The sequence below is a fragment of the Nicotiana tabacum genome, chromosome 7 (assembly GCF_000715075.1).
Source record: "Nicotiana tabacum cultivar K326 chromosome 7, ASM71507v2, whole genome shotgun sequence".
In the NCBI taxonomy this organism is placed as follows: domain Eukaryota; kingdom Viridiplantae; phylum Streptophyta; class Magnoliopsida; order Solanales; family Solanaceae; genus Nicotiana; species Nicotiana tabacum.
Window position 1 is genome coordinate 126,251,773 of NC_134086.1, and position 26,590 is coordinate 126,278,362.

A 26,590-nucleotide genomic window follows, 5' to 3' on the forward strand; every position below is an offset into this window, starting at 1 on the left:
CTGAATTGTTCCTCTACTATTATAAATGGGTCTAATTTATCCCGCGTTTAAGTTTTCTATCAAAAATATCCCTACAATTATACATTTTGTGCATATTTATCCCTTATACGTTAAAAACACCCTCCCATATTTTAAAATTCACGTGGCATCCCCTTATTGGACCAACTGACCCGCCCATTTTTTAATTCAAACTCGCCTGATCCCTACAACAAAACTACACCCACTCATTTGAATATAGAGAATAATTCAAAACCTTTTTTTTTCATCCGACTAGCTCCTTCTCTCTCTATCTCCTTCATCAAGGGGCCTTTTTTTTATTTGACTATCTTTTTTTCACATAGTGATGTTGTAATATTATTCTCTATATTTTCTAGTGAATGTATTGCTTTGTTGCAAAATTCTAAGTAGAGAGAGAACAATGATTTTCTTTTTATGTGCCCCTTTCTCTAGAATAAATTTAAATAGTGTTTAGATGAAGTATGGTAATTGAAACTAGCATTTACCAAAAGAAGTTGGTGAAATGGTAAACAATAATCAACAAAATGATGCGGATATAAAATTAGATCCCGCAGAGTGAAGAGATGAAATGGGATAAAACAAAAATATTAATTCTAGGAAGAGCAACACTAAAATAATAGGAGTACAAACTTCAACTAAAATCAACTGCATATTGCTTAAAACAGACAAAAATAACTGCAAAGTTCATAGTGAAAATCCACCATACAAACTTCAACTAAAATCAACTGCATATTGCTTAAAACAAATAAAGATAACTGCAAAGTTCACTATGGAAATTCACCGCACAAAAACTAAAATCAACTACATATTGTTTAACTTAGAAAACTTGAGAATTCAGTTTGATGGACTGTTGGATGCAAAATTATAACCCCCAAAAACTTACAGACCCTTGGTCAGTTGAAGGAGATAGAGAGAGAAAGATATAGTCAGATAAAAAAAAGGTTTCTTAACGGATGGGTGGGTGTAGTTTTGTTGTTGGGGTCGTGCGGGTTTGAATTTAAAAAATGGGGCGGGTCAGTTAGTCCAATAAGGGGATGTCACGTGAATTTTATAAGCTGGGAGAGTATTTTTAACGTGTAAGGGATAAATATACATCTAATGTATAACGGTAGGGATATTTTTGTTAGAAAACTTAAACGGAGGATAAATAAGGCTCATTTATGATAGTAGACGGGTAAATCAGACCCTTAACCGTCTTTTAAAATTCTGAAAATGCATACGAGTCATCTACGATGCTTCTGTAAGCATTTTTTTTAATAACACTTTTTTTTCCCTCTAATTTGATCAAGGATACAAAAAGTCGGAGATGAATAATATGATATTAAGGACAAATGGATAATATAAAGGTTATTATAAACAACTGTATGTCTTTCAGATGCTTCTGTTGTCCTAAACTATAGTGAGATTATCTACCTTGACTTTAAATGAGTCAATTTGGCTAATTTTTGAAAGAAGGAAGGAACACGAAAAATTAATTGTTATACAAATGATATTCAAAGTTTGCAAACTACAATGACGATAGAAAGTTAAAAAGGAAAATGTATTAAAGAGAGTATAAAAACATCATGATCAAAGTTTAAGTGTCAACTCTTGAAAAGCAGAAACTGGAAAATGGTAGTTTACCAAGGGAGCACTATCATATGAATAATTCAAATTGATTTCGCTTACCTGAAAAAGGGGGCCTTGCGTAATTGATAAAATTGTTGTCATGTGACCAGGAGGTCACGAGTTCGAACTGTGGAAACAACCTCTTGCAGAAATGCAGGATAAGACTGCGTACGATAAACCCTTGTGGTCTGACCTTTCCTGGACCCCGTGCATAGCGGGAGCTTAGTGCACCGGACTACCCTTTTTTTCGCTTACATGAGTTTTGAAAAATTAAACGAATTGACTTCAGAAAACAAAAGATGCAAAGAACAAAATCGCACACCTTTGACAACAAGGGTTCTGATTAATAGTATACAGAAGTTGTAACATAGGGTACAAGCTAGCATAATCCCAAATCTCTTGCAGCAAAAGATGGTGTGCATCAAGGCTCTATTGATCAATGACTCGAAGCCCGAGTTACGTTAGGTAAATAACTTACAGGAAACGTTTGAGGAAATCTTTTATCTGGTCTATATACGGAGGTCGTGCTGGAATTATATGACCAAAGTCATGTTCAATAACAACGGAGCAGCCATTCTCAAACAAAGAAGCAAGGTATTTACTAGCTTCATTCTCTATCTGCCTATCTTTGCCCTTGTCGCTGCCAAATATATGAAGTGAAGGAACATTGATTGACCCCTGCTGACAATTGTTCATATTGACAGCAAATCCAGAGCACAGGATCGCAAATCTGAATTCCATCTGTCCTTTTAGCTTCTGTTGATGCAGGCAAACTAAAGCGGCCATTGCAGCTCCTTGTGAAAAACCCAATATCCCATCAAATGGGCCTGCTTTAGAATATAAGGCTTTTAAATAAGCAATTGATTTATCGAAACCTTCAGTTTGTTTCTGGTACTGAAGAGGATCAAATGGACTGTCAGCTATCTTCCAATCAGAATCGTTCTCCCCCTTGTGATCAGGTGCAACTAACCATGAAAACTTTTTATTGCAACTCTCCGAAGGTGGATGGTTATTTTCCAGTTCTGATGCAGAATCGCAGTTTTGACGAATTTGATAAATGAAAGGCAATTCATGGGGTGCATCCACAAAAACAAGCTCCGCAATGCTCTTGAGTTTCTTGGCTAAAGATGCAGTTCTACCTTTGAATCCAGAAGCATTCTGGCGAAAACCATGAAGGCAAAGAATTCTCAGTTTTCGCAATGTCCTGGGTCCTGCAGTGTATCTCTACATAATGTCAAAGAGTGCCTTGACACACCAACACCAAGTAGGGGAAAAGAAGTATTTCAAAAGCATATCCCTGAATTAGTTTTCCCAAATATGTTTGTGCTGGCAACAAAGTGTGTGCTATAGTATTTTTCGATTGTCATACCGCATGGCTTAAATCAAAATTGATAGGGTACATATCTATCTACTCTACACTTTCTGGGAAGTCATACAACCTCGCTCAGAAAAAGTTCAAAGGATTCTTTCCTGCACACAGAGGTTTAAGACAAGGAGACCCTCTGTCTCCTTTTTTGTTCATATTAGCAATGGAAGGTCTTAACAATATGGTTAAGACAGCAAGAAGTCAGGGTTGGATCAAAGGTTTTGAGGTAGCCAAAAATGGAAACAATAGTCTGGAGGTTACACATCTCCAGTATGCTGATGACACTTTAATTTTTTGTGATGCAAAAGAGGAGCAACTGAGGTTCTTGAGAATTATCTTGGTACTATTTGAAGGCATTTCAGGACTGCACATCAATTGGAGAAAAGTAGGAAGCCTACCTACAATTTACCTTGGTATGCCCTTGGGAGCAAAGTCTAAATCTAAGCTGATTTGGAATTCTGTTATTGAAAAATGTGAAAAGAAGCTGGCTAGATGGAAATCCCAATATTTGTCTTTGGGTGGTAGACTCACCTTGATCAACTCAGTCTTAGATTCTCTTCCAACATACATGATGTCCCTCTTTCCCATTCCTGCAAGGGTTACTCAGAGACTTGATAGACTTAGAAGATCCTTTCTTTGGCAAGGAAACAAAGAAAAAAGGGCTGTTCATTTGGTTAAGTGGAAATCTCTTACAATTGGCAAAGCTCATGGTGGTTTAGGCATTAGGAACCTGAAGAACCAAAACAAGGCCCTAAAGATGAAATGGTTATGGAGGTACTCACAGGAAATTGAAACCTTATGGAGCAACGTAATCAAAGCTAAATATGGTGAGGAAGACAAGTGGGTATCAAAGGTAGTTAATACAGTATATGGAGTTAGTTTATGGAAGTCCATTAGGTCACTTTGGCCTGTGATGAAGAGTCATTCTTCCATAAGAGTAAATAATGGCAACAAAACCTCCTTTTGGAAAGATAACTGGTTGGGAGTTGGTTGTTTAAAGGAACTCTTCTCTGATATATATGGTTTGGTTCAACATCAGCATAGAACAATAGCTGAAGTATGGACCCCCCAAGGTTGGGATCTTATATTTAGGAGGATGTTAAATGATTGGGAGGTGGCTAGGTTAACTGAGTTTACAAACAATTGGAAGACTTTAAAGGGTTACAGAGTGGGGTGGATACACTATTGTGGTAGGGACACAACAAAGGTATGTATAAGGTGAGTTCAGCCTATAAGCTCTTAAACCATTCAAATCAGCAATTAACTAATTGGCCTTGGAAGCATATTTGGAAAGTAAAAGTTCCATATAAGGTAGCTTGTTTTACTTGGCTGCTAGCAAAGGAGGCTGTCTTGACCCAAGACAATCTCAAAAAGAGAGGGATTCCACTGTGTTCAAGGTGCTTTCTATGCGGGGAAACAGCCGAGACAATCAGCCATCTATTTCTTCACTGCACGACAACAGATCAACTATGGAAAATCTTTATTAATCTCAGAGGTATAGCTTGGACAATGCCTAGTAAGATTACTGAAGTGCTTTTTAGCTGAGATGAAGCTGGAGCTGGAGCAAGAGACAGAGATAGATGGAGGACTGTCCCAGCATGTATTTGGTGGACAATCTGGAAAGAAAGGAATTCTAGATGTTTTGAGGACAGTAGCAACTCAGTACAAAAGATCAAACTAAACTGTGTTTTACTTTTTTGTTTTTGGTGTAAGCAAAGCTACACAGGACACTATGTCAATCCTAGATATTCTAGAACTTTGCTAGGACTGCATAGCAGAACTTTTCTTTTCTTTTGCCTTCTTGTAAATATGGTTTCAGTACAACCTATGTACTGAGTTGATTAATATATACAAATATGTTACCATCTCAAAAAAAAAAAAAAGTTCAAAGGGTGCAAGCAAAGCTGAACTTGAAAGCTAATACTAGAAACCATCGTATTACCTGAAACCAAGGCAGGTGGTGCTATTCTGTCCGAGGTAGAGACAGCTTCAAGCTCTGCGACTTCTGATATTTCCACCGAGTTGTCAAACTCTGTTGCTGAAGTTGGTTGAATACACAGGCTGTTTTTCCGGCATAATTCACAAACATAAGAAGAATCCTTCTCCTGCAAAACAGGAAGTACATTTAACAGAAGGAAGATAGAGGTGAAGAAAAGATGACAAAACAATCAAAAAGGAAATACTCCTTAGATAACCAAACAGAGGTGACTTCCAAAATGGTTGAGACAAGACCATTATGTTAAAGTAACAATGCAATACTTGGAACTCTGAATATTTGAAAAGGGTATATGGATGTCACATCAAAATTCAATAAAAAAGCAATATTATTACATTAATTGATTTTTTTTAAAAAGTTGACTGCTATTTTAAAGAAGAGGTCATTCTTTGTGGGGCAGATGAAAATATGAAGCAAGTAAATGAAAGGGAGGTAACTGCAGTATTAATAAGCCCAAAGCACAAATAAGGTACTTCTAACTGAAAGGCAGTTATCTATTAGTTCGCCGAAAGTCCAAACAAGCATAGAAGTGAAGATAGGCCCTTAGTCATCAATTATTTAGGAGAATCAACCTAAAACTACATAATAGGTATGCATGTCCATCATCAAGGCATCTGATGGGAAGAAGCGAAAAATTGCTAAAATTTATCAATGGATAGGCCTAGAGGCATACAATGCAACAAGCATAGGTTGAGATCTACCAGTTAACCATCAAAGAGGAATGGTTCATGCCCCCATCACTCTATATATACCGTGCAATAACAGTTCTACTGTTCAAGTACTACACAAGATCAAGTATGCTTTGAATTTCTGAGATATGAAATAGTTTTAAGAACCCAACTAAGCTAATGCAATTAAGAGGCTTGATCAATCTTCCTAGTGATACTTACCCGGCAATTATCACAGACTAATACAAGCATCCTACAGTATGTGCACCGGCTCCGTGAGGAGTAATCATCAAATGGAGAATTACAGAGAAGACAAGTACCCAAAATTCTTGAATCTGAACTTCCAACTGAAACCCTGCCAAGACCAGAAAGTGTAGGGCAAACATTGAGAATGCCTCCTATGGATACTCTACAAAGGAAGTAAATGAACACCACACACAACATTTCTAGAAGAGTATTATGGCATGGTTATTGACACGGAAAAAGGTAAATTTCTGGTAATATGCATTTTTTGTAATACACACAGAGAGAGAGAGAGAGAGAGAGAGAGAGAGAGAGAGAGAGGTATCGAGTTAAAGACCTACATATGCTTAATGTGCTAACATGGAGAGCCACATTATATGTTATTTTATGGTTCTTACCTGTGAGATAAAAAGCAGCTACACATATATTTTGGATAGAGAGTTTCCTAGTACTAATGAAGTTGTAATCACATCCGTAAGAATGCTGGATCACTGAAACCAACAATTCAAGTAGGGATTGACTAAGAACCACTGAAATACAGTGACCATACCTGTGGTCAAAGACAAAATTCTTTCCTTTGAAAAAACCACCATCAGGAAATTGCTCCAGATATCGTTGAATCCCACCATAAAGCTGTGGAAAGTAAGTACTCTGAATCAACCTTCAACATAATTTAGCCCACAAACCAGAATTTACCCACAGTTCAAAATCCCAATGATCATGAAATGGAATAAAAGTGGAATTTAAAATGAACCTGGTTGTTCCGCAAAAGAAATTCTTTAGAAAGCATAACATAGATATTTCAAAACATGGCCATCCATTGCATTTTGAAGTCTCTGTCTTACCATGGCAAAGCTTAAAAGATCAACTTCATGGTTTCAAAAAAAAATTCAAAAAACTAACCATTAACACAAGGTTAGGGTTCCAAATTCAATAGAATTTCACTTAATAAAATAGAAATCATAGTTTAATTTATTTTTCAATGTAGCAACAATACCAAAGAAAGACACAACAACATTAAAAAAGTGCACCAGAAGGGTCTGATTCTCCTAAAAGTTTACCTGGAAAACATTTTCAAAGCCGGCACCTTTAGACCTGATATAGGCTGATGCCATCTCGCATCTAATTCCTCCAGTACAATACCTGAAAACACATTAATGAGTGATAGGAAACCCAGATGCTCAGTCAACAGTGGAGTGTAGATCAATACTAGAATGCATGCAATTCATAGAGTGTTATATCTGATAATTAAGAGTTTGCGTGCTGCTATTTTACATCTTAACTCTGAATTAAATGCAATTTAATACAATATACTTTGCAACTTTTCATCCGTTCCCCCCACCCCCACCCCACCCCCCAAAAAATCCTAATATTCCTAAAGAAATATCAAGATTAACAATATCCTAAAATGCATGCAAGTTACTCAGCATTATCTTCTACTAATTAAGCATCTACATGATGCAGTTTTACATCTGAATTCTGAATTAAATGCATTTTACATAATATCAATTGGAAATTCAGTCCATCTTTTCCTCCTAATAGTCCTAAAGGAACTTTCTTTACACCAAATAATATACTGATAGTAATGTACAGGGTCTAGCCATATCCAAGAAAAAAAGGAGAAAAACATTTTTTTTTAAAAACATGCAAGAGGAAAGGAAAAGCATGGAAGATGTTGCAACTAGACAGCAGACACAATATGTCTTACACTTAATAGTTGAAGTTGTACGATTATCGACGAAAGGAAACAAGTTTTTAATTCTCTACTCTATAATAACATGAAGGCACAATGCCGCAGATTCGAAGTTCACAATACACATCACCTGGAAAGTAACATAAAACCAATGAGAGATTGGAAATTTAAAGGGAACAAAATAGTGAATCAGGATAGCAGCAAGGCTTTAACTGAGTAGAAGTAAGCCCATATGCAGTTTCTTCACCATGTAAGACACATATGATACCATTGAATAAAAATGCAATATCACAAAATCACAAGAAAGAACATAAGAGAAACATTCCCTGCAATTCATCAGAATAATTATCCACCCAAATATGATACAATATGGTCAAGCAATACTTACATAAGAATATTGTTCCCACGCAACTTCTCAGAGTTATTATCTATCCAAGAAGGAAGGTCGCTGTACTGCCGGATTTCTGGATCCAAAGTCTCCACATTTGGTGTATAGAACTTCCCAATTCTAGTCTCATATAAATTCCTTGCATCCATCAGGACTATTCCGTTACTGCTGCTTGGAATCAGTTTGTCTTGCGTGTTCCCTAATAAATTACTGAGAATTAAACAGCTGCCAGAGAAATATACACATTCGTTCTACAAAAGTTCAATGTCCAAACATCAGAACATCATAGTTAACTTAGAAGAACATGGATTAAGCTTCGTCAGAGAGGTAGAGTACAAACCAATATTGTGAAGGACAGAGTGGAATTCAACTGCAGAGAGATGCTTCCCCGCATTTGAAATTTCAGGTGACTTTTGCAGGGGACAGGAACTTAAAGTTACCAATTCCTGAGTGAGAAGATGAGGTTAGTATCACATGGAAGGAAAGAGAGAAAGAGATAAAGACAAACAAACTTCACTAAAAGTCAATTACTCAACAAACATTAGCCAGATTTTCCTCTTCATAGAAAAAAATCCAACATGTTTATTGTTTTTTTTTATAAGGTAAAATTGTATTAATCCAACATGTTTATTGTTATGATATATGCTTACACAGTTCCAATTTTTTCAATCTATGTGCTCTCTTTATTACGTAGCATAGACCAAGTTCAACATCCTGTTTATAGTAACTTTCACTCCATAGAGAAGTCCTCTCCATTACATCCAAAGATTTGCTGGCCATGATAAATGGATGGCTGACGCTTGCAGCATTTCACTTTCTTTAGCAAACACCCAAATTAGCCACACCCTAATTGTATTTTGGTTCGAAATATCAGCAATATCTTGTGAATGTGGAAGATGCCAGTTGAATACCGAGACCCACAATGGCGCTTAAGCTAGATAGGACCAAGAAAGAGTAGAATCACAATTTCACGATAGCCTACTTCTGCATTGCTCAAATGGTCTGCAGCAAGGGCTTTGGTTCAAAGGTAAGGATGTAGTTCATGAAGTATGGGTTAGGAGCAAGTCACAGGTTTGAATCCTGCCGTGAACAAAAGCCTGATATTTAAGTTAGAAATAGGGTAGAAGGGCAGGCCATACTCCCCGGAGTTTCAAACTTGATACCTGAGTGTGTCGTAGGCCCAGTGTTATCAAAGGCAAAAAGCGTTAAAAAGCGGTCCAAGTATATCGGGGCTTTAAGCGCAAAGCACAATTAAAGTGTGGGCTTTAGTTAACAAGAGCGCAACGAAGAAAAAAATAAAAATATATATGTAATGCAAAGTGACATTTTCATTCATAATGATTTCCTTAATAATTTTATTTTTTTTTTGCCAACCATATTTCTTCTTTTGTGCCGCTTTATTTAAGATAGAACTTATAGGTAATGAGGTGTATGCCTTAGTGTCTTGCCTACATTGAAGCGCAGCCTAAGTGAGGCAAAGTGCATACCCTGAGCTTTTTTGAGCTTCAGGGCTTAAGCGTCCTCAAATGAGCCTTTGACAACACTGCGTAGGCCCATATGCAATTTATACGAAACGTTGCTACAATGGTTTTTCTTAACAAAGAAGAATCATCTAAGGCTTCTGGAAGAGATCGTGCTAGCTGCTCGTTACCTATGTTCCTTAGCAAGTTATATGGTTTAGGAAAAATATCAATAGAGGTATCAAGATTAAAAGTTCAAGTAGCTATAATTAAAAAAATTCATTGAAGATTTTTCTTTTTTCTTTTTGGACAGATCAAACTTCTGTTATAGTTCAAATTTCTAATAGCTATATTAGAAACAAATGCAGGTTCACCTTCTTAATACTCTATATGACTAAGGAACTTCTTGATTTAAAAAGTTGACTTAGGAGCTTGTAGGTTGTAGTATATCCCAAATCCAATCCGAACTTCTACCAAAAATGTGGACTTGACTGATTGGTCCCTTTAAGTTACTAATAAGTTTGTGAAATGTAACCGTGAAGGTGCAAATCAATAACAGGGAGGAGCAATTAACATGCAATCTCTCCCAATTGCTCCAATTGCTGAGCAGGGTCAATGCCAATTGCCCACACACATTATGCCCTTTAATTCTATCATACCCCTAAACACGGGCAAGTTTTTCATTCAATTTAGGCTCTAATTTGTATCTGACACAACTAAAATTTCTGAAAGTTTCGACCTTTCCAAACCACTAACTAGAATCAATCATATAACTTCTTTCTGCAAATGAACACAGACAAAAAAGAACAAAATGAAATTAGGGAACCAACCTTAACAATACGTATGGAGAGGGAAGTAAATCCACATTCCTTGGCGACCCTATCGTTCGAAGGTTCATGACAAGAGGCAAGCTTGAAGTCCGTGCCTTCAAACAAGGAATTCAACTTCACTGCAACAATATGCTCCTCCAAAGCAGATAACTTGCCACCAACCTGCAGGAAACCACCTAAATAGCTCAGAATCATCATTTTGGACAATTAAGGGTTTTCATTTTCCATTTTCAATGGCGAAAAGAGAGGGATTACAGTGACGTTGACGCCATTGGGAGAGAGGCGAACACGACCGAGGAGGGAAAGAGTGTTACAGTTGGATTCATAGAAGTTGAACAGTTCTTGGAGGTCGGGAATGCTAGTGTATTTGTAGTATAACAACACCCCGTATTCTTCTACTTCTTCCTGCTTTTTTGGTTCCTGATTCGCCATTGATGACGCGAGGCTTTCTTCGGATATTTGCTTAAACCCTTGTTCTTCGTGATCGTGCAAGTCCTTCTTCTTTGGTTTATTGCGAGTTAGCCCCCTGAATTTGTTGTAACCTTGTAGAATTTGGTTGCTCTCTTGGGTACATTAGAAAAGGTAATCTCCACATAACATATTTGTTACTTGGGGTGTGAATTGCTCGGTTCGGCCGCTTATTTCATAAAATTTATACCATACTAATTATTTGGTTATTTTATTATATATAGCAAAAATTAGACTTTTCGAAACCGTCCCAATCATGTCGGTATCTTTTCAGTATCGGTACAGTTCGATTAATTTTTGGTATTTTTTTTTTAAATGTCATGCACAAGTCACTGGCAGGAGACTTAACAAAACTATCTGCACATTTTTACAGTTTAAAAGGTGACGAACTATGAAAATATGAAATATGCATCAACTATTCTACAGCAGCGTAAAAGAAATTAAGAAATACAAAAAAAAATATATAAATCACATAAGTGGAAAGATATTAATCAAGGTGGGGCTCAAGAATAAAGTATATGGAAGATTAAATATTCAAAAAGATAAATTTAAATCATACGAAATAAAGCATATTCAATACATTGTAGTTTGCTACTCATAATCGCCACAATACCATGTGTCTTACTATTGAATATACTGGAAATAATTTAGCTTCAACAACAATAGCATATTATATGGGGTTGAGTGTTGGCCAGTCAAGATCGCTCATGTCCAGAAGATGAAGGTAGCAGAGATGAGGATGTTGAGATGGATATGCGATCACACCAGGTTAGATAGGATCATAAATGAGGTTATTCGCGCCAAGGTGGGTGTGGCCCCTATTGAAGACAAAATGCGAGAAGCACGACTTGGGTGGTTTGGTCATGTGAGGAGGAGGAGCAAAAATACCCTGGTGAGGAGGTGTGAGAGGTTGACATTGGAAGGCCAACGGAGAGGTAGAGGTAGGACCAAATAAGAGGTGAGGAGAGGTGATTAGGCAAGACATGCGCAACTTCAACTGACCGAGGACATGCCCCTTGATAGGAAGGTATGGAGGTCGAGAATTAGGGTAGTAGAGTAGGTAGTCTATAGTGTTCATAACAGTAGTATTGGCACACAGTCTCGCTTTCTGTTGGTAGTAGGTTTTTATGACTAAACATTGTTTTCTTTCATAGTTGATCACCTTACTATCTTGTTATTTTTATTCTGCTTTTATATGATTTTTTGGTACTGTCACTTTTTGTCTATATTTCATTAATGTGGTGCTTATGATTTCATGAGTCGATGGTCTACTGGAAACATGCTCTCTTCCTCACAAGGTAGGGGTAAGGTCTGCATACACACTACCCTCCCTAGATCCCATATTGTGAGATAATACTGGATATGTTATTGTTGTTCGTTATAGCAGTAGCATAATAGGTTTGGGAATTAGCATATCGAATTTAATTACTTGTTGGCTTGTAATTGTTTTATAATTCTAAGGCCAAAGGAAAAAATTAATGCTTTATTATTTTTAAACTTAATATATAAATATATATTTTCACGTTGTAAATTTATTCAGTATGGTTTTTTTTTTTTCCGGTTTATTTTCATAAAATAAAAAACTTATCATAATTATCGATACGGTTATAGATTTATATAAAACCTACGGTTTTATTAAAAGAAACTAAAAAATCGATTCGGTATGGTACAATTAGGTCGGTTTAGTCGGATTTTAAATATTCCTTGACAGCTGTAATGTTGCTAATACTTAATATGATCATTTGATTTCATTTTTTTTCCACACAAAACTATTATTCATGTAATGTTTGGTTCCAATTTTTTTTTAAGCTGTGAGGGTAAAAATTAAAATAAGTAACCTTTTTTGTAATGATTGATATTTCATTTTATCAAGGAAAAAAAATACAATTTAAAATACTTGCTCCAAAATTTGCAAATTCAATTCTTTTATTCAATTTTTTATTTGGATATGAAATATATTAAACCACAATAATATATTATATTTAGTTCTTCTATTATTTGATACAATTCCACGCTTTGGAATATACAATCTCATCCACCATAATGCGAAAACTATGTTCACTAAACTCATTATATTTTTCCAATCTCTGAACTTATGATTGATCACGACATCTATATCGTAATTCAAACAAATTATTCATTAACATGGTCATCGAAAACCAACAATATCTCGTGCATACATATACAATATTTTACTTAAGGATTCTACCTGCGACACACTTCCATCTTTCATACTATACTAGTATTTTATTGTCTTCCCTTAGGACCCTTTACTTTTTTTATTATGTGATAAATAGTACTCCTGGTGACTCATATATAATAAGAAAGACCAAAAATCAGCCTGTTATTTTTTCCTTAACGTGTCTTAAAAGCAAAAACCAAGAATAACCCAAAGTTAGTTTCACAACCCATTCCCACTGGCCCTCGCACTGTCTCTTGCCGTTTATATTCTTCAAAATCTCACCCCATCAAAAGATTCTCTTCCCTTCTCTCTCTCTTAATCTCACTTTTCCAGTTTCCACTTTCTTTCTTCTTCCAAATTTCCACTGAGAGGGAGAGGGAGAGGGAGAGGCATTATTATCCCCCCAAACCCCCTCAATTTCAAGAAAATGTCTCTTCGACCCGGCACTCGAACTGAAGTCCGCAAGAAATCTTACAAAATTGGGGTTGATGCAGATGAAGCCCGTAGAAGAAGAGAGGACAATTTAGTGGAGATCAGGAAGAACAAGCGCGAAGACAATCTCCTCAAGAAGCGACGTGAGGGCCTTCTTCTTCAGTCCCAACAATTACCTGATGCCCCTGCCGCTATTGAGAAGAGGGTAATGTGTATTTTGAACTCTTAATTACGATTTTTATAAACCCTTTTGTGTTTTATGCCACGTAATGTTTTAAAGTTTTGATCTTTGTGATGTCTGATTCTTGATTTGATTACTTTTGGAGCTAAGAAAAAAGTTTGTATTTTTTGCCATTTTCTTTTGACTATTTCCGAGTTGGGTATTGTGATTTTACCGGTAGAGCTTAATTAAGTTGACTCCACTTATTAGTCCACCTTTTCTTTATGTGTTGTGATTGAGATCGTGCTTGTTTGCTTGGAATATTTTAGCAATAAGCAAGAGAAATGCCAGATATTTGGAATTTGATTATTCTTTTTCTTGGTACTACAGAAAATTATGTGGCGACTTGCGCGTATTACAGTACTTCTTTAGAGCTATGCAGCCCTTGATTACCAGTGGGATCAATAATGAACTCCTTATAATCATACACTTGAACAAATTTGACTAGTCAGTCTAAAAAAAAAGCTGTAGCATATTCTTTTTGTGTAAAGAGAAAATGCTAGCATGTATAGGTTATCAGAACAAGTTATTATTGACTGTATGTTGTTTTGCACGATCCTAGCATGAAATAAATGAAATTATCTTTTGATTTATAAATTTTTTAAAGTATTTGCCAAATTTCAATATGCTGATCAAATTGTTGGAGTGTAGACCAAGTACGATGGTGGAAGGGAGCGCTAGCAAGACTTAGACAGAGATAAAGAATGTACCCATACTTTAATCAAGGACTTAAAAATATGAACATACAATATTGAACACAAAATATCTATGTAGAGAATTTAGTTACAATTTTCAGCATATTATTGATAGAACTACGATCTTAGCACATCATATCAGTACAGACGTGAATTTCAATTGAAAATGTAGTCAGTAAAGAATGATTTTCAAAAGAAATATTCAGTAAATAATGCCACAACATGATGAGGAAAAATAATCAAGTAACTGTAGAATGAAGAGATCAGAAGCAGAAGATGAGAGATGCTAGCATAAGTGCAAAAAGAAATGTATTATTTGGCAAGTTTGGTTCTCGAAATTAAGAAGAGGAACGGAAATCAGTAAGTCCTTTGGGCTTACATAATTTAACCCCTTTTCTTTGATGTAAAAGGTAACATTAGTTTTATAAGGAAACACCATATCATGCTGGGAATACTCTGACGACTGTGGATTCTTGAAACACATTAAAGGTTTACCGATAACTATCTATGGAATTGTAAAAAGTTTGGAATAAGGACAGGTGGAATGTATTTGAGTGATTAAAGATGATACTATCGTCCTTCCCTTCCCCTGATCTTTTTATTATTATCTCGGTCCACCTCTAACTTTTTTTTTTTTTTGTATTCTGACAGCTGGAAAGTATTCCTCTTATGGTCCAAGGAGTATGGTCAGAAGATCCTGCAGCACAAGTTGAAGCAACAACACATTTCAGGAAGCTCTTATCGATTGGTATTTATTTGTTCCGCTGTTTTTGGCTTTTTTTTCTTAATTCGCCTTTGCCATTGACTATAGTTTTGTTAACTGTAGAGCGGAGCCCTCCAATTGATGAGGTGATTAAGGCTGGAGTTGTCCCTAGATTTGTAGAATTCCTCGGACGGCATGACCTGCCTCAGCTTCAAGTATGTGTTATTTATAGTTCCTTCTTTTCCTGTTATGTTGCGTTTACTCAAGATGCAGCAACAATATTACGTTTGCCTTGATCTTTCCTGTACCTGCAGTTTGAAGCTGCCTGGGCATTGACAAATGTTGCATCTGGAACATCGGAACATACTCGCATCGTGATTGACCATGGAGCTGTTCCGAAGTTTGTACAACTTCTTAGCTCTGCCAGTGATGATGTCCGTGAACAGGTAATTTTTTGGTTATTTTATACTATTATTTTAACCTGTGCACCCGACAGCTTCACGTGAACTTCAGTATTCTCCTGGTGGGTTTAAAGTTTAAAACTATGTCACCCATTATGCAGATCACTTCGGTTTGTGGAACATGAATGACTTTGCAATTTGTTATCTAACCTAAAGGCTGAAACATAATTCAGTACGGAGAGCTTCTTTAAGTTATACTTCCAGAAACCTTGATAAGAAAGGACAATCATATTACATTAATCATTTCTTCATAATTCTACAATTTTAAGCAAAATCAAGTCTAAAGTAAGAAATAATTGTTTTCCTTGTTCATACCAGTGGTATTAGTCTGCTACGTAGTGGTAGTCTTGTATCTTCTTATTCTTATATTTGTGTTATCATTTGTTGTTTCGTTGACTTCAATTTGCTGATTGGCCTGCTGGGGTTACTACTTGTTACTCCTTTCTTCTTATCTTTCCTGAGCCGAGGGTCTATCGGAAATAAACTCTCTATCTTTTCAAGGTAGAGGTAAGGTATGCGTACACACTACCCTCCCCAGCCCCCACTTGTGGGACTACACTGTGTTTTTTGTTGTTGTTGTTTACTTGCATGTCCGGATTAAAAAATTGTAATATGATTTTCCTTAGTGCAGTTGGATTTAGAGAGAAAAAAAAAGTGATGGAGATGTAAAAATAAAGGATAATAAAAATGGATAACTAAACTTAGTGTACCAAGTAACCAGTGCACCGCAACTGTGGGATCCATTGTGCACAAGGGATTAGTGAGTTGTGGTGGCTCTGTTTTCAAGGAGCTTGATACTAAGTGAAAGCCAAGCGGTATTGATTGTTGTATAAATGTAGGAGGTTTGCAAAATTCCCAGATATTGCTTCTGTAATTTCTGTATGTGATGCTCTGTTTTCTTCAAAGAGTTGTGATGTCCAAACTTCTAAAGAAACGTGCAAGTCCCTTGACATTAAAAACATAAGAGTTTAATAATTGTTGGTTCTTTCCAAAACTTCGGGCAACAATTCTGTTGCAACACCATTTTACTAAACAGGCAGTCTGGGCTTTGGGCAATGTTGCTGGCGATTCCCCAAGTTGTAGAGATCTCGTTCTAAGCCAGGGTGCACTGATGCCATTGCTAGCTCAGCTGAATGAACACTCAAAGCTTTCAATGCTAAGAAACGCGACATGGACTCTCTCTAACTTTTGTCGAGGCAAACCACCAACACCATTTGAGGCGGTAAGTGGACTTGGGTTATGCTTCCTTCTAATGAAAGCATTTTTGTGGTTTGTAATATTGTTCCAGATCTACCTAGATAGTTAAAGTTTTATTTCAGAAAATAATTCCTGACAGTGTATTTTATAGGTCAAACCTGCATTGCCTGTTCTTCAACAACTTATCCACATGAATGATGAAGAAGTCTTGACAGATGCTTGTTGGGCCCTTTCTTATTTATCTGATGGCCCAAATGATAAGATTCAGGCTGTAATTGAGGCAGGTGTCTGTCCACGACTTGTGGAGCTTCTTCGGTATGTTCCAACTTCCTCTACAATGTTGTTTTTAGTCTGTATCCATGCTTTTAGGGGGTTGGATATCGGTCTCTGACATCCAACTTCATGCTTGCATTATCATAAAAATCCACTTGATTTGACGCTAACTTTGGCTTTTTCCCACTTGTCTTATGAAGTCATCCGTCGCCTACAGTTCTCATTCCTGCGCTCCGGACTGCGGGAAATATTGTCACTGGTGATGATGCTCAAACACAGGTACGGCTACTTCATCTTCTGGGTGAATCAATGTTCTGATGTTACCTTTATCGTGTTTAAAAATTTGTTTTTCAGGTTACTGTATCTCCACATCAAAAATCTAAATGATATGAAACTGTTGTACGGTTGATTATGTTATCCTAGTTTAGCATGTGAATCTGTTTATTGAGCACAATTTACTGAGTAGCACTGCCAATATTTTTATCGTGTCTCTTTGTCTTTCAGGATGAAGTTGTATAGATTCCTCATAATTAGGAAAAATTGAAAAATTCTTCTAATATCACCTCCGCTTCTACTTGAATATGGATTTAAGCGTTTAACAAGTGTTTTTCTCCTCTCTTTCTTTTGCTCTATTTTCACATGACTAATTGCTTTATATATTTCAGTTTGTGATTGACAACCAAGTATTGCCATGTCTCTGTCAATTGTTAACTCAAAATCACAAGAAAAGCATCAAGAAGGAGGCGTGTTGGACAATCTCTAATATCACTGCTGGAAACAAAGCCCAAATACAGGTATGTCTCCGTCCAGTTAAGCTCTTGTTGTGTTCTGATTTAATTAGTCTGTTTAAGGAAATGAAGGCAGTTTGATCCCGATAAATGCTCCGTCTCCCCCTCTTGAGAACAATTTCAGTTTGCATTTTTTGACTAATTTGGGATGGAAGAAATAAGTAAAAGGAAAATGCATAAGTAACCCCCCTCCCCCGATCTATACCCGGATTCTCAACTACACACTCTATCTTTGCGGGATTTTTATTAGCCCCCTTAATCTATTTTAAAGTAGAATTATTTGCACCCTTAAAGCTGACATGGCAGAGTGTGTGTATTTCACTCTCCTTGGGAGAGTGAGGAGCAAGAAAAAACGATTTTCAGAATTTTCTTTTGGCTTGTTTACCATTTTTTCTTCCTTTTTTCCCTTTTTCTTTGTCTTTTTCTTTTACTTCTTTTTTCGTTTCTTCTCTAATTCCGGCGGATATTCATTCACCGGCGACTTTGTCTAACCGTTTTTCTTCCATTTATTCTGTTTTTTTTTCTCTTTTTATCATTTTCACACACAAATTAAACTCTCAAAAAGATCTATTCATAAGCAAAATAAACTACACTCAGATTTGGGGGAAAAAAATTCATCATCGGAAAACCTTCCCACGCCGGAAAAAATTGAGGTATCGAAATTTTAAATGGAAAAAGTCTTCTCAGCTTATATTCGTTTTTCTTTCTTTTGCTCTTCCTCCCACACATAAATTACACTTTCAAGAAAAAATTATATAGATATATGATAATATGAAGCAAAACACACTCAGATCGGGGTAAAAATCTATCGCCAGAAAAAAAATTCGCCGAAAAAATGGTGTCCTTGAAATTCCGACTACCACCATTTTATGCCGCCAGTGACCAAAACAAAAAGAAAGAGAATGAAATAACAAAAAAAATCAGGATAATAAGAAATAAGAAAAAAGGATAAGAAAAAGAAGAAAGAATAAAAAAAAGTACTAAATATACATGTGGCAGCGCGTGTAGTTCACCACTTGCCAAGAGTTTGGTTGTCTAGTTTTAAGGTGATATTTATTCCATTTAAAAAAAGTTTAAGGGTTTAGTAGGATTCCCATAAAGATAAAGTGTGTAGTTGGAAATCCGGGTATAGGTCAGGGTACTTATGCATTTTCCCATAAGTAAATCATAGAAAAGCAAAAGAGATGTAACAAGTATAAAAGAAACCAAGTGAAACGGATAAGGAGTATTCATAAAGCCAACCCTGGCTACTTTGGAACTAGGCATGGTAGTTTAATGTTTTTTTTTTGGTGTAAAGAGAAGTTCCTTGTGGGTATAGATAGTTGAGACTATTGCTAGATTGGCTGTGATTAAGTTGGTGTTGTCAAATGTAAAATATGTAGAATACACCAGGGTTTCTGGGACTTTAAAGTGTCCCAAATTGGTTGAAGGAGCAGGCTTAATTAAAAATTTAAAATATGGAATTTACTGAAAAGAAAGTGCAAACGAAGAATATATATATATATACTAATTTCTCTGCACGTGCGTTGCACGTGTATGACATATCACTATTTACAAGATTTATATATTAAAAACAGTCGATGTCCTTTCGAAAAACATTTAATGTAGTTGTGAATTACATATTTTAATATATCAAAAGCTAGCATTCTGAAGTAACTTAAAATCTTTTATTAATAAAGTCAAAAGGCATAGATCACTCAAAGGAATTACTTTGTTCTAAATATACTAACATGGTCTTCTAAATGAAATATGGGACTTGAACTCGGGATTAACTCGTTTAATATATGTATGGGCATTCCTTTTAGCCTTATTACTCCTGCATTCAATTCCTATGGTAAGAAAATATTTCTTAGTTTTGACTTGAAAAATCATGACGAGAAGTTAAAGTAGAAAACCACAACACAGCTGCCATGGGTTGTTGGGTGAACCAACTGGTTGTAAAATCGCTAATTTTAGGAAAATGACATAGGCACGAGAAAACGGTCCCAATGAATTATCATACAGAAAATAAAAACATATACATTGTACATTTCCAAAATTTGTGAAAATAGAATAAAATATTTGACACGCAATGTTGGTTTTCTTGTCTTTGTATTCCTCGGCTAATTAAAGCTATAGAAAGAACTAGAAAACATGAATCTTAAAAGGATTTTTGGGCCTTCTCGATAGTTATAACCTTATAATTTCGACTAATGTGCATGCTATGTGATGTATATTGAATTGAACTATGAGGCAAACATAATTGAGAGAAAATTTATGCCTTGTCAATGACTATTGAGCCAGAAAACACAAACAACAGAGAAATAGAAAAGTTTAGTCGGAAAAATTCAATCTCGATCAACTCTAATCATAACCGATTTCAATTCAATAACAAATGGTAGACCCATATCAGAACATTAGTTGAGAAACAAAACCAAAGAGCGGCATGAGAAGTTTAAATATATATTCTCTGTATATGAAAATAAAAGTGAACTTACAAATCTATTATCTGCTATAATCGACGCCTTCTTGCAGGAGGTTTTGCTTTAACTTGTCGACGTTATACCCATTCAAAAATTTGTAGTATATCTTTGTATAGAAGGAAACAAAACATTGCGACTCTTCGGCAGATACGCACGCCTTTCTGAAGGTTTGTTTTAGCTTTTTTAAATAAAACTAAATAGGGCATTAAGTAAAAGGGAATTCTTGTAATTTATTTTAGTTTTTTAAATAAAACTAAATAGAGCATTAAGTAAAAGGGCATTCTTGTAATTTAACTTTTCATGAAGCGACCTAAAGTTCAAAAATTAAGAGCTAACAAATTAATAATGAAGATCTCAAATTATTATCTATAACGAACATACATTTCAGTGATCAATCGTTATAGCAAGAGCTGTTTGCTCATTTATTTTGATGTTGGTATGATAGCTTGTCCTGCTTTATTGGAAACAACCTCTCTACCTTCACTAGGTAGGGGTAAGGTCTGCGTACACACTACCCTCCCCAGACCCCAAGTATGAGAATATACTGAGTATGTTGTTGTTGTTGTAGTATGAACTCACTAATAGTACACATGATGAGCTTTAATACTTTATGCTATTTGCAAACTTTTTGTGTTAATTGATGAAACTAGTGAGGATTATCAACCAAAATATTGAACTATAAATAAACACTTTAGACGGTTTTAGGATAAGTAGAAATAATATATGCACGTCAAGTTTAGCCAATATAAGGATAGTGAAATTGACGTGAGATTAGATGGGATTTTCTACTTAAATATACCAATCAGATATTTAGGCTCTATTATCCAAGGTAACGGGGAGATTGACGAAGATGTCGCACATCGCATCGGAGCGGGATGGATGAAGTGGAGGCTCGCTTCCGTTGTTTTATGTGATAAGAATGTGCCGCCAAGACTTAAGGGTAAGTTTTACAGAGTGGTGGTTCGACCGGCTATGTTGTATGGAGCTGAGTGTTGGCCAGTCAAGAACTCCCACGTGCAAAAGATGAAAGTAGCAGAGATGAGGATGTTGAGATGGATGTGTGGGTGTACAAGGAGAGATAAGATTAAGAATGAAGCTATCCGGGACAGAGTGGGAGTAGCCTCCGTGGAGGACAAGATGCGGGAGTCGAGGTTGAGATGGTTCGGACATGTTAAGAGAAGGAGCATTGATGCTCCTCTTCGGAGGTGTGAGAGGTTGGCCATGGCAAGTTTGAGAAGAGGACGAGGTAGGCCTAAGAAGTACTCTGGGGAGAGGTGATTAGACAGGACATGCCGCTGCTTCAGCTCACATAGGACATGATCCTTGATAGGAGGGTGTGGAGGTCGAGGATTAAGGTAGAAGGTTAGTGGGTAGTTTTTAGTTGCTCACCGATAGTCTTAGTAGCACGCATGTCCCTTCATATTCTTGGATTTTTATTACATTATGTAGTTTTGTTCGCCTCAGGCATTGTATTCTCTGTTGCTATTATTTGGTGCTACTTATCCTTTATCTCTCCCTTTTTCTTTTCTCTTCCCATCTTTCTCCCTTTCTTGCTTTCCTCTTCTTATTATCCTTCCTGAGCCGAGGGTCTATTGGAAACAACCTCTCTACCTGTTAGCTTGGGGTAATGTCTGCGTACAAACTACCCTCCCCAGACCCCACCTGGTGGGAACATACTGGGTTTGTTGTTGTTGGTTGAAATGGAGAAGTGCTGCTGGAGTGTGATGCTATATGAAAAACCAAGAATTTATTTCATTGAGAAGCGCACTTCTTTTTTGTCAATTTTTTTTTTCCAGATTTCTTTTTTCCCCTTTCAGGGATGAAAGGAATTGATTCAGGAAGTTCTCTTTATCTTCTTTCCCTTTATATGACGTCTTGCTACTAATGCACTTACACTTGTTTATTTCCTTCTAAACAGGCTGTTATTGAGGCAAATATTATTCCTCCATTAGTTCACCTATTGCAAAGTGCAGAATTTGACATTAAGAAGGAGGCGGCATGGGCCATCTCAAATGCTACCTCTGGAGGATCTTATGACCAGATTAGGTTTGTTCTGTGTCTGTATCTTCTCTGCGACTGTGCATTAATTGCACTATTTGTCTGATATAACCTATGATCCCATCATCTTCTTCATGTAACCCGAGCCAATATGAGTTTTCAAGTAAAGAACTATTCGTGAAGTTTAAGCGAAACTAACGGCAAATTTCTCCTCTAATTTGATGATAAATGATGATCAGATGACTGTTCATGGAGTCTTTTGCCCTGTGTAGGCATTTTGTTGGAGTATTATCTGATGATAAAGTATGCAAAGTTCCTGGTTTGAAACACGAACCGATAATTAATGAATGCTCGTCTACTCATTATCTTGACACGTTAGAGGATTTCCAGTACTTATAGTGGGTTTAACCTTTTAAGGGAACAGCTGCTAGGTTTTTGAATGAGCAAATTGTGGGTTACTGTGCAACTGTGAAAAGATGAACATTTCAATTGCAAGAGTTGAAAGTCTAACATTCTTATTTCAAATAAGTGGAGGGGCCAATAATGGGATCTGTTTGTGTATCCTATTGCAGATTCTTGGCAAGTCAAGGTTGCATTAAGCCACTATGCGATCTCCTGATATGTCCAGATCCTAGAATCGTTACAGTATGCTTGGAGGGGCTCGAGAATATATTAAAGGTGGGCGAGATGGACAAAGAAGCTGGCATGAATGGTGGAATTAATTTATATGCACAAATGATCGATGAATGTGATGGATTGGACAAGATCGAGAATCTCCAAACTCATGACAACAACGAGATCTATGAGAAGGCCGTAAAGATCTTGGAGAAATACTGGGCTGAAGAAGATGAAGAGCAAATTCTCCCCGATGGCATTGATGGGAATCAGCAAGGTTTCCAATTCGGAAACAGCCAGCCTAATGTTCCTGCAGGTGGATTCAAGTTTGGGTAGAAAGATTATAGCGAGTATGTTTTGTTTTATAGATCTCTTCACTCGTGGAGCACAATTTTAGGCGATGTAATCGGATTTTCTTGTTGCCGAGGGTCAGGGTTTTTGGTCTGGCACAAAGGCCTTTTGAATTATTCGTGAAATTTGCTGAAAATGTAATGTTTTAGTTTGTTTTTTTCTATATTTTTCGTTGTACTTTCAACATCACGTTTCAAAAGCTGTTTCTTTAACTGGGTTTTTGAGTGAGGTACAGGATATTTTTATACTTAAATGGGTGATATGTGGTTATATTTTGCTTAAGAATAGCTGTTCACTATCATTCTAATATAGTGTCAATATCAGCGTCATTTTTGGCTGTGTCGAGAGATGGTTGCGATTTTGCGACTAAAAGCACACTTGTACTAGCACACTAAAGGCTCTTCAAAGCATTAAGAATACAGAAAATATATTGTATTTACCGTTCGTAGCTATATATAAAAAGATCATCCTTTTTACAAAATACTCAAGGGACATATCAACAAAGATCATCACTTTTACAAAATTACGTGACACATCAACAAGTTTATGTAAAAAGATAGTATTTATAACTTAAATATAAATTTCATACACCGATTTGTATGTTATACAACTAATTTTCAACTTTCATACAACACTCAAATAAAATAAACATATTGATTACCCTCAAACGTGAGTAACAAATAAATTTATACGCGGTTTAAAGGATATGTGATTTAACTCAATATGAATGATTAAGTACAACAGGTAAATAAGTCAGAGATAAAATAAATGATCAAACCAATCGCAATGTGATGATCAAGCCTTATCTTTGAACAGTGAAATTTGTCCTCGACTAGACTCTCGATTCAAGCTCGGTCGCGAATAAATAATAGAACAAATGAAGAACACCTTGAACAATAGTTATCGGACAAAAATAAACTTTTTGTTTGCTTTCATTTGCGTGTCATAGTGTGTGTAAATAAAAGATCTTCCCCTTTATATAGTAGGGGAATTTCAGTCCTAGTACAAGTATACATATATATATATATATATATATATATATATATATATTGTATGTCATGTGTTTTTCTTCTTCGAGTTTCAATCTGAAATTTGGCCAAAATCAAGTCTAATATTCACCAGATAGCCTCAAAATTAAGATATAAACTCCAAAGAATATTTTTAATTATTTGCAACAACACTCAATCCAAACAAATAATAATTTTTGAAAACCCAAATTCGAATTCAAAGATTCGAAGCTTTTTAATGACTGACAATGGTAGAGAGTCAAACACATTCAAATTTTATTAATTGACAATTTCAATTCGAACATCAATTATGCAACATGAAAGGAAATTGCTAAGTTCAAAACTCTATAGTAAAATGATTGAAATCCATTAATAAATTTTCGGAAAAAAAGAGAGGTTAAAAAGTAGAGGAAAAGAAAGGAAGAAAAATTGGGGAAAGAACAGAGAAGGAGAGAATAGAGACGAAGAAGAGAGAGAGCAGGGAAACAACTGATTCCCTATTCAATTCCTAATATAAAAGAATACTCATTAATCCTAATTTGTATATAATTAAGTTAAAACTTGATTAGGAAGGATAAATAAGTTTTGTATGTAATATTGATAGGTAAAAATCTTTTTAACACTATACACGCGAGATTGGTCGTCTACCTGTATATTCATGTTCTCAGTCATTAGTTAGCGTTCATCGGTCAGCTCGGTTCAATTTTTTTCTTCAGAAAACTGAAAGCGCAAACCAAATTATTGAATTTCTATAAATCAAAGCTAAAAATCGAACTGAATTACCAAATTTGAAAAACCTAAATCTTTTATTTGATTCTGTAATTACGTTTTCACTGAATTATGAACAACCTTATCAATAAATGCGAAGCATTTAATAAAATGAAGATCAAGTTAAGTACTTCCATTACATAGATGAAGAGGTGTGGTGAAAAGGGGACCAATACTTATATGGCTTCAAAATCCTTCACCTAACGCTCTTACATTAAAATACAAAGTAATTCCATATGGGATATTGGGCCATTTTCATATCTATGATCAAGTCTATAGTTTTTTAGTTGCAAAACTAAAGTTAACGGGAGGAACACAATTGCAATAAGTTTTAATATTACTCATTATTTCACCGAATAAAGAGCAAAAAAGAAATAAATCTGCAGAATTAAATGACAGTGGAATTAATAGTAACGGTCGAATTAGAGAAAATATGACTTTAATTGGTTACAATGAAACTAGGGAGGAAGAGCAGAAGTTGGGTGGAAGGAGGGTAGGTCTTGAATATCTTCAGTGGTTGACGTCCACATATCAATGAAATTCAAAATGCATACATCATTACATCATGTAAATTGTAACGTCTGCAGCACGTGGCTTGCTTCACTCATTTAATATATATAATATACTGGTCTTTTTTCTTCCTGAATAAGTTTGGACCAGTTCAGTATGAACATAAAAATAAATTGACCAAACATATTGTTCGGGAAAGAAAAGGAATGAAAAGAAAACTTGTGTGAAAGAAAATGAAAAGTCATGGAAATTTATAGTAAAAGTTTTTTCTCAAGCAAAATAGGATGTCCATTGAATTTTAATGTATCAAAAAATCCGAGTGTGTATATATATTGTTTGACTCAAAAGATGTTAAAATCTTTTTGAAAAAATCAATCAAAGATGAAGGGGTAAATCTTAGCCAAATATAATTAATTCCGGATCGAAACGTTAGTGATAATGATTGCATATGAGACAAAAGAGGCATGATTGATCTTATTAAGATTCAACGTTGTCTTTTTCATCAATAGATGAGAAAGTAAAGTTACATGTATTCTTCGAGGTCATTTCCCCGTTTTCTAGGATAAAAGAAATGAGCTTTTTGTTTTCCTTTTTCTGAAAGAAAAATGGAGAAGCCCCCTTATCGAGAGCCCTTTCTGGCTATATATAGTCGAGGCCCCTTTACCCTTTGCTTGACTCGACACTTTCTCGTCGCTAATGTGTCCTGGTCGTGTTTTTAGGCGTTACTCTTTTCGATTCGTCGGATGTCACAGAGGAGAAATGGAGTGGGCTCTATTGACTTTCACTACCCAGTTACTGAGGCGGGGTGTTGGATAACTTGATCGTGGTGATCAGATTTTGACCAATACAGTTAGTCCCTCCATCTGTCGGGTTCGTCCTATGTCGGACTCGACGGACAGATCATGCTCGTTACGCAGTCGAGAGAAATCTGACCTATAACTTTTCGTTCCTTAGTCGCATTCTGTGGGTTTTTAGCGGAATGATGGCGTTCCTTCAATCCTCGCGGACCATTGCGGCGGTTTTGGAATCGAAACGTCGGTTGGCACGGAAGGACTAGTTTGTGGTTAACACTATTATGACACACATTTCTGGGAGACTGAAACGTTTCGTGCCCTATCAGATTCGAATGGCGACTCTTGGGTTTCGTGCTTGGGGAATTTATGTCTCTTATAAATAGAGGAGACTTGTCA

At 36.0% G+C, this 26,590-nt stretch overlaps 2 protein-coding genes across 3 annotated transcripts; one reads left to right on the forward strand and one right to left on the reverse strand.

Moving 5' to 3' along the window:
• Window positions 1-1,949: 1,949 nt before the first annotated feature.
• LOC107818366 (rhodanese-like domain-containing protein 6) lies at window positions 1,950-10,810 on the reverse strand. Of its 2 annotated transcripts, none has more exons than XM_075217596.1 (9): window positions 10,526-10,810; window positions 10,271-10,432; window positions 8,321-8,426; window positions 7,981-8,179; window positions 6,961-7,042; window positions 6,450-6,532; window positions 5,879-6,011; window positions 4,935-5,097; window positions 1,950-2,837 (listed from the first exon to the last, which is right to left on the reverse strand). In XM_075217596.1, exons 1-9 carry the CDS (start codon window positions 10,700-10,702, stop codon window positions 2,101-2,103), a joined length of 1,842 nt encoding a protein of 613 aa, XP_075073697.1. In that variant the 5' UTR covers window positions 10,703-10,810; the 3' UTR covers window positions 1,950-2,100. The 2 variants fall into 2 exon arrangements, with proteins under 2 accessions (XP_075073697.1, XP_075073698.1); XM_075217597.1 differs by having other exon boundaries at window positions 7,981-8,231; window positions 10,526-10,785.
• A 2,325-nt stretch (window positions 10,811-13,135) lies between these two features.
• On the forward strand, window positions 13,136-23,368 carry LOC107800647 (importin subunit alpha-4-like). Its single transcript, XM_075217598.1, has 10 exons — window positions 13,136-13,557; window positions 14,919-15,015; window positions 15,094-15,185; window positions 15,285-15,416; window positions 16,468-16,653; window positions 16,780-16,943; window positions 17,102-17,180; window positions 17,567-17,695; window positions 22,070-22,197; window positions 22,722-23,368. The coding sequence occupies exons 1-10, from the start codon at window positions 13,348-13,350 to the stop codon at window positions 23,098-23,100; spliced, it is 1,596 nt and encodes a 531-aa protein (XP_075073699.1). The 5' UTR covers window positions 13,136-13,347; the 3' UTR covers window positions 23,101-23,368.
• Window positions 23,369-26,590: the final 3,222 nt, after the last annotated feature.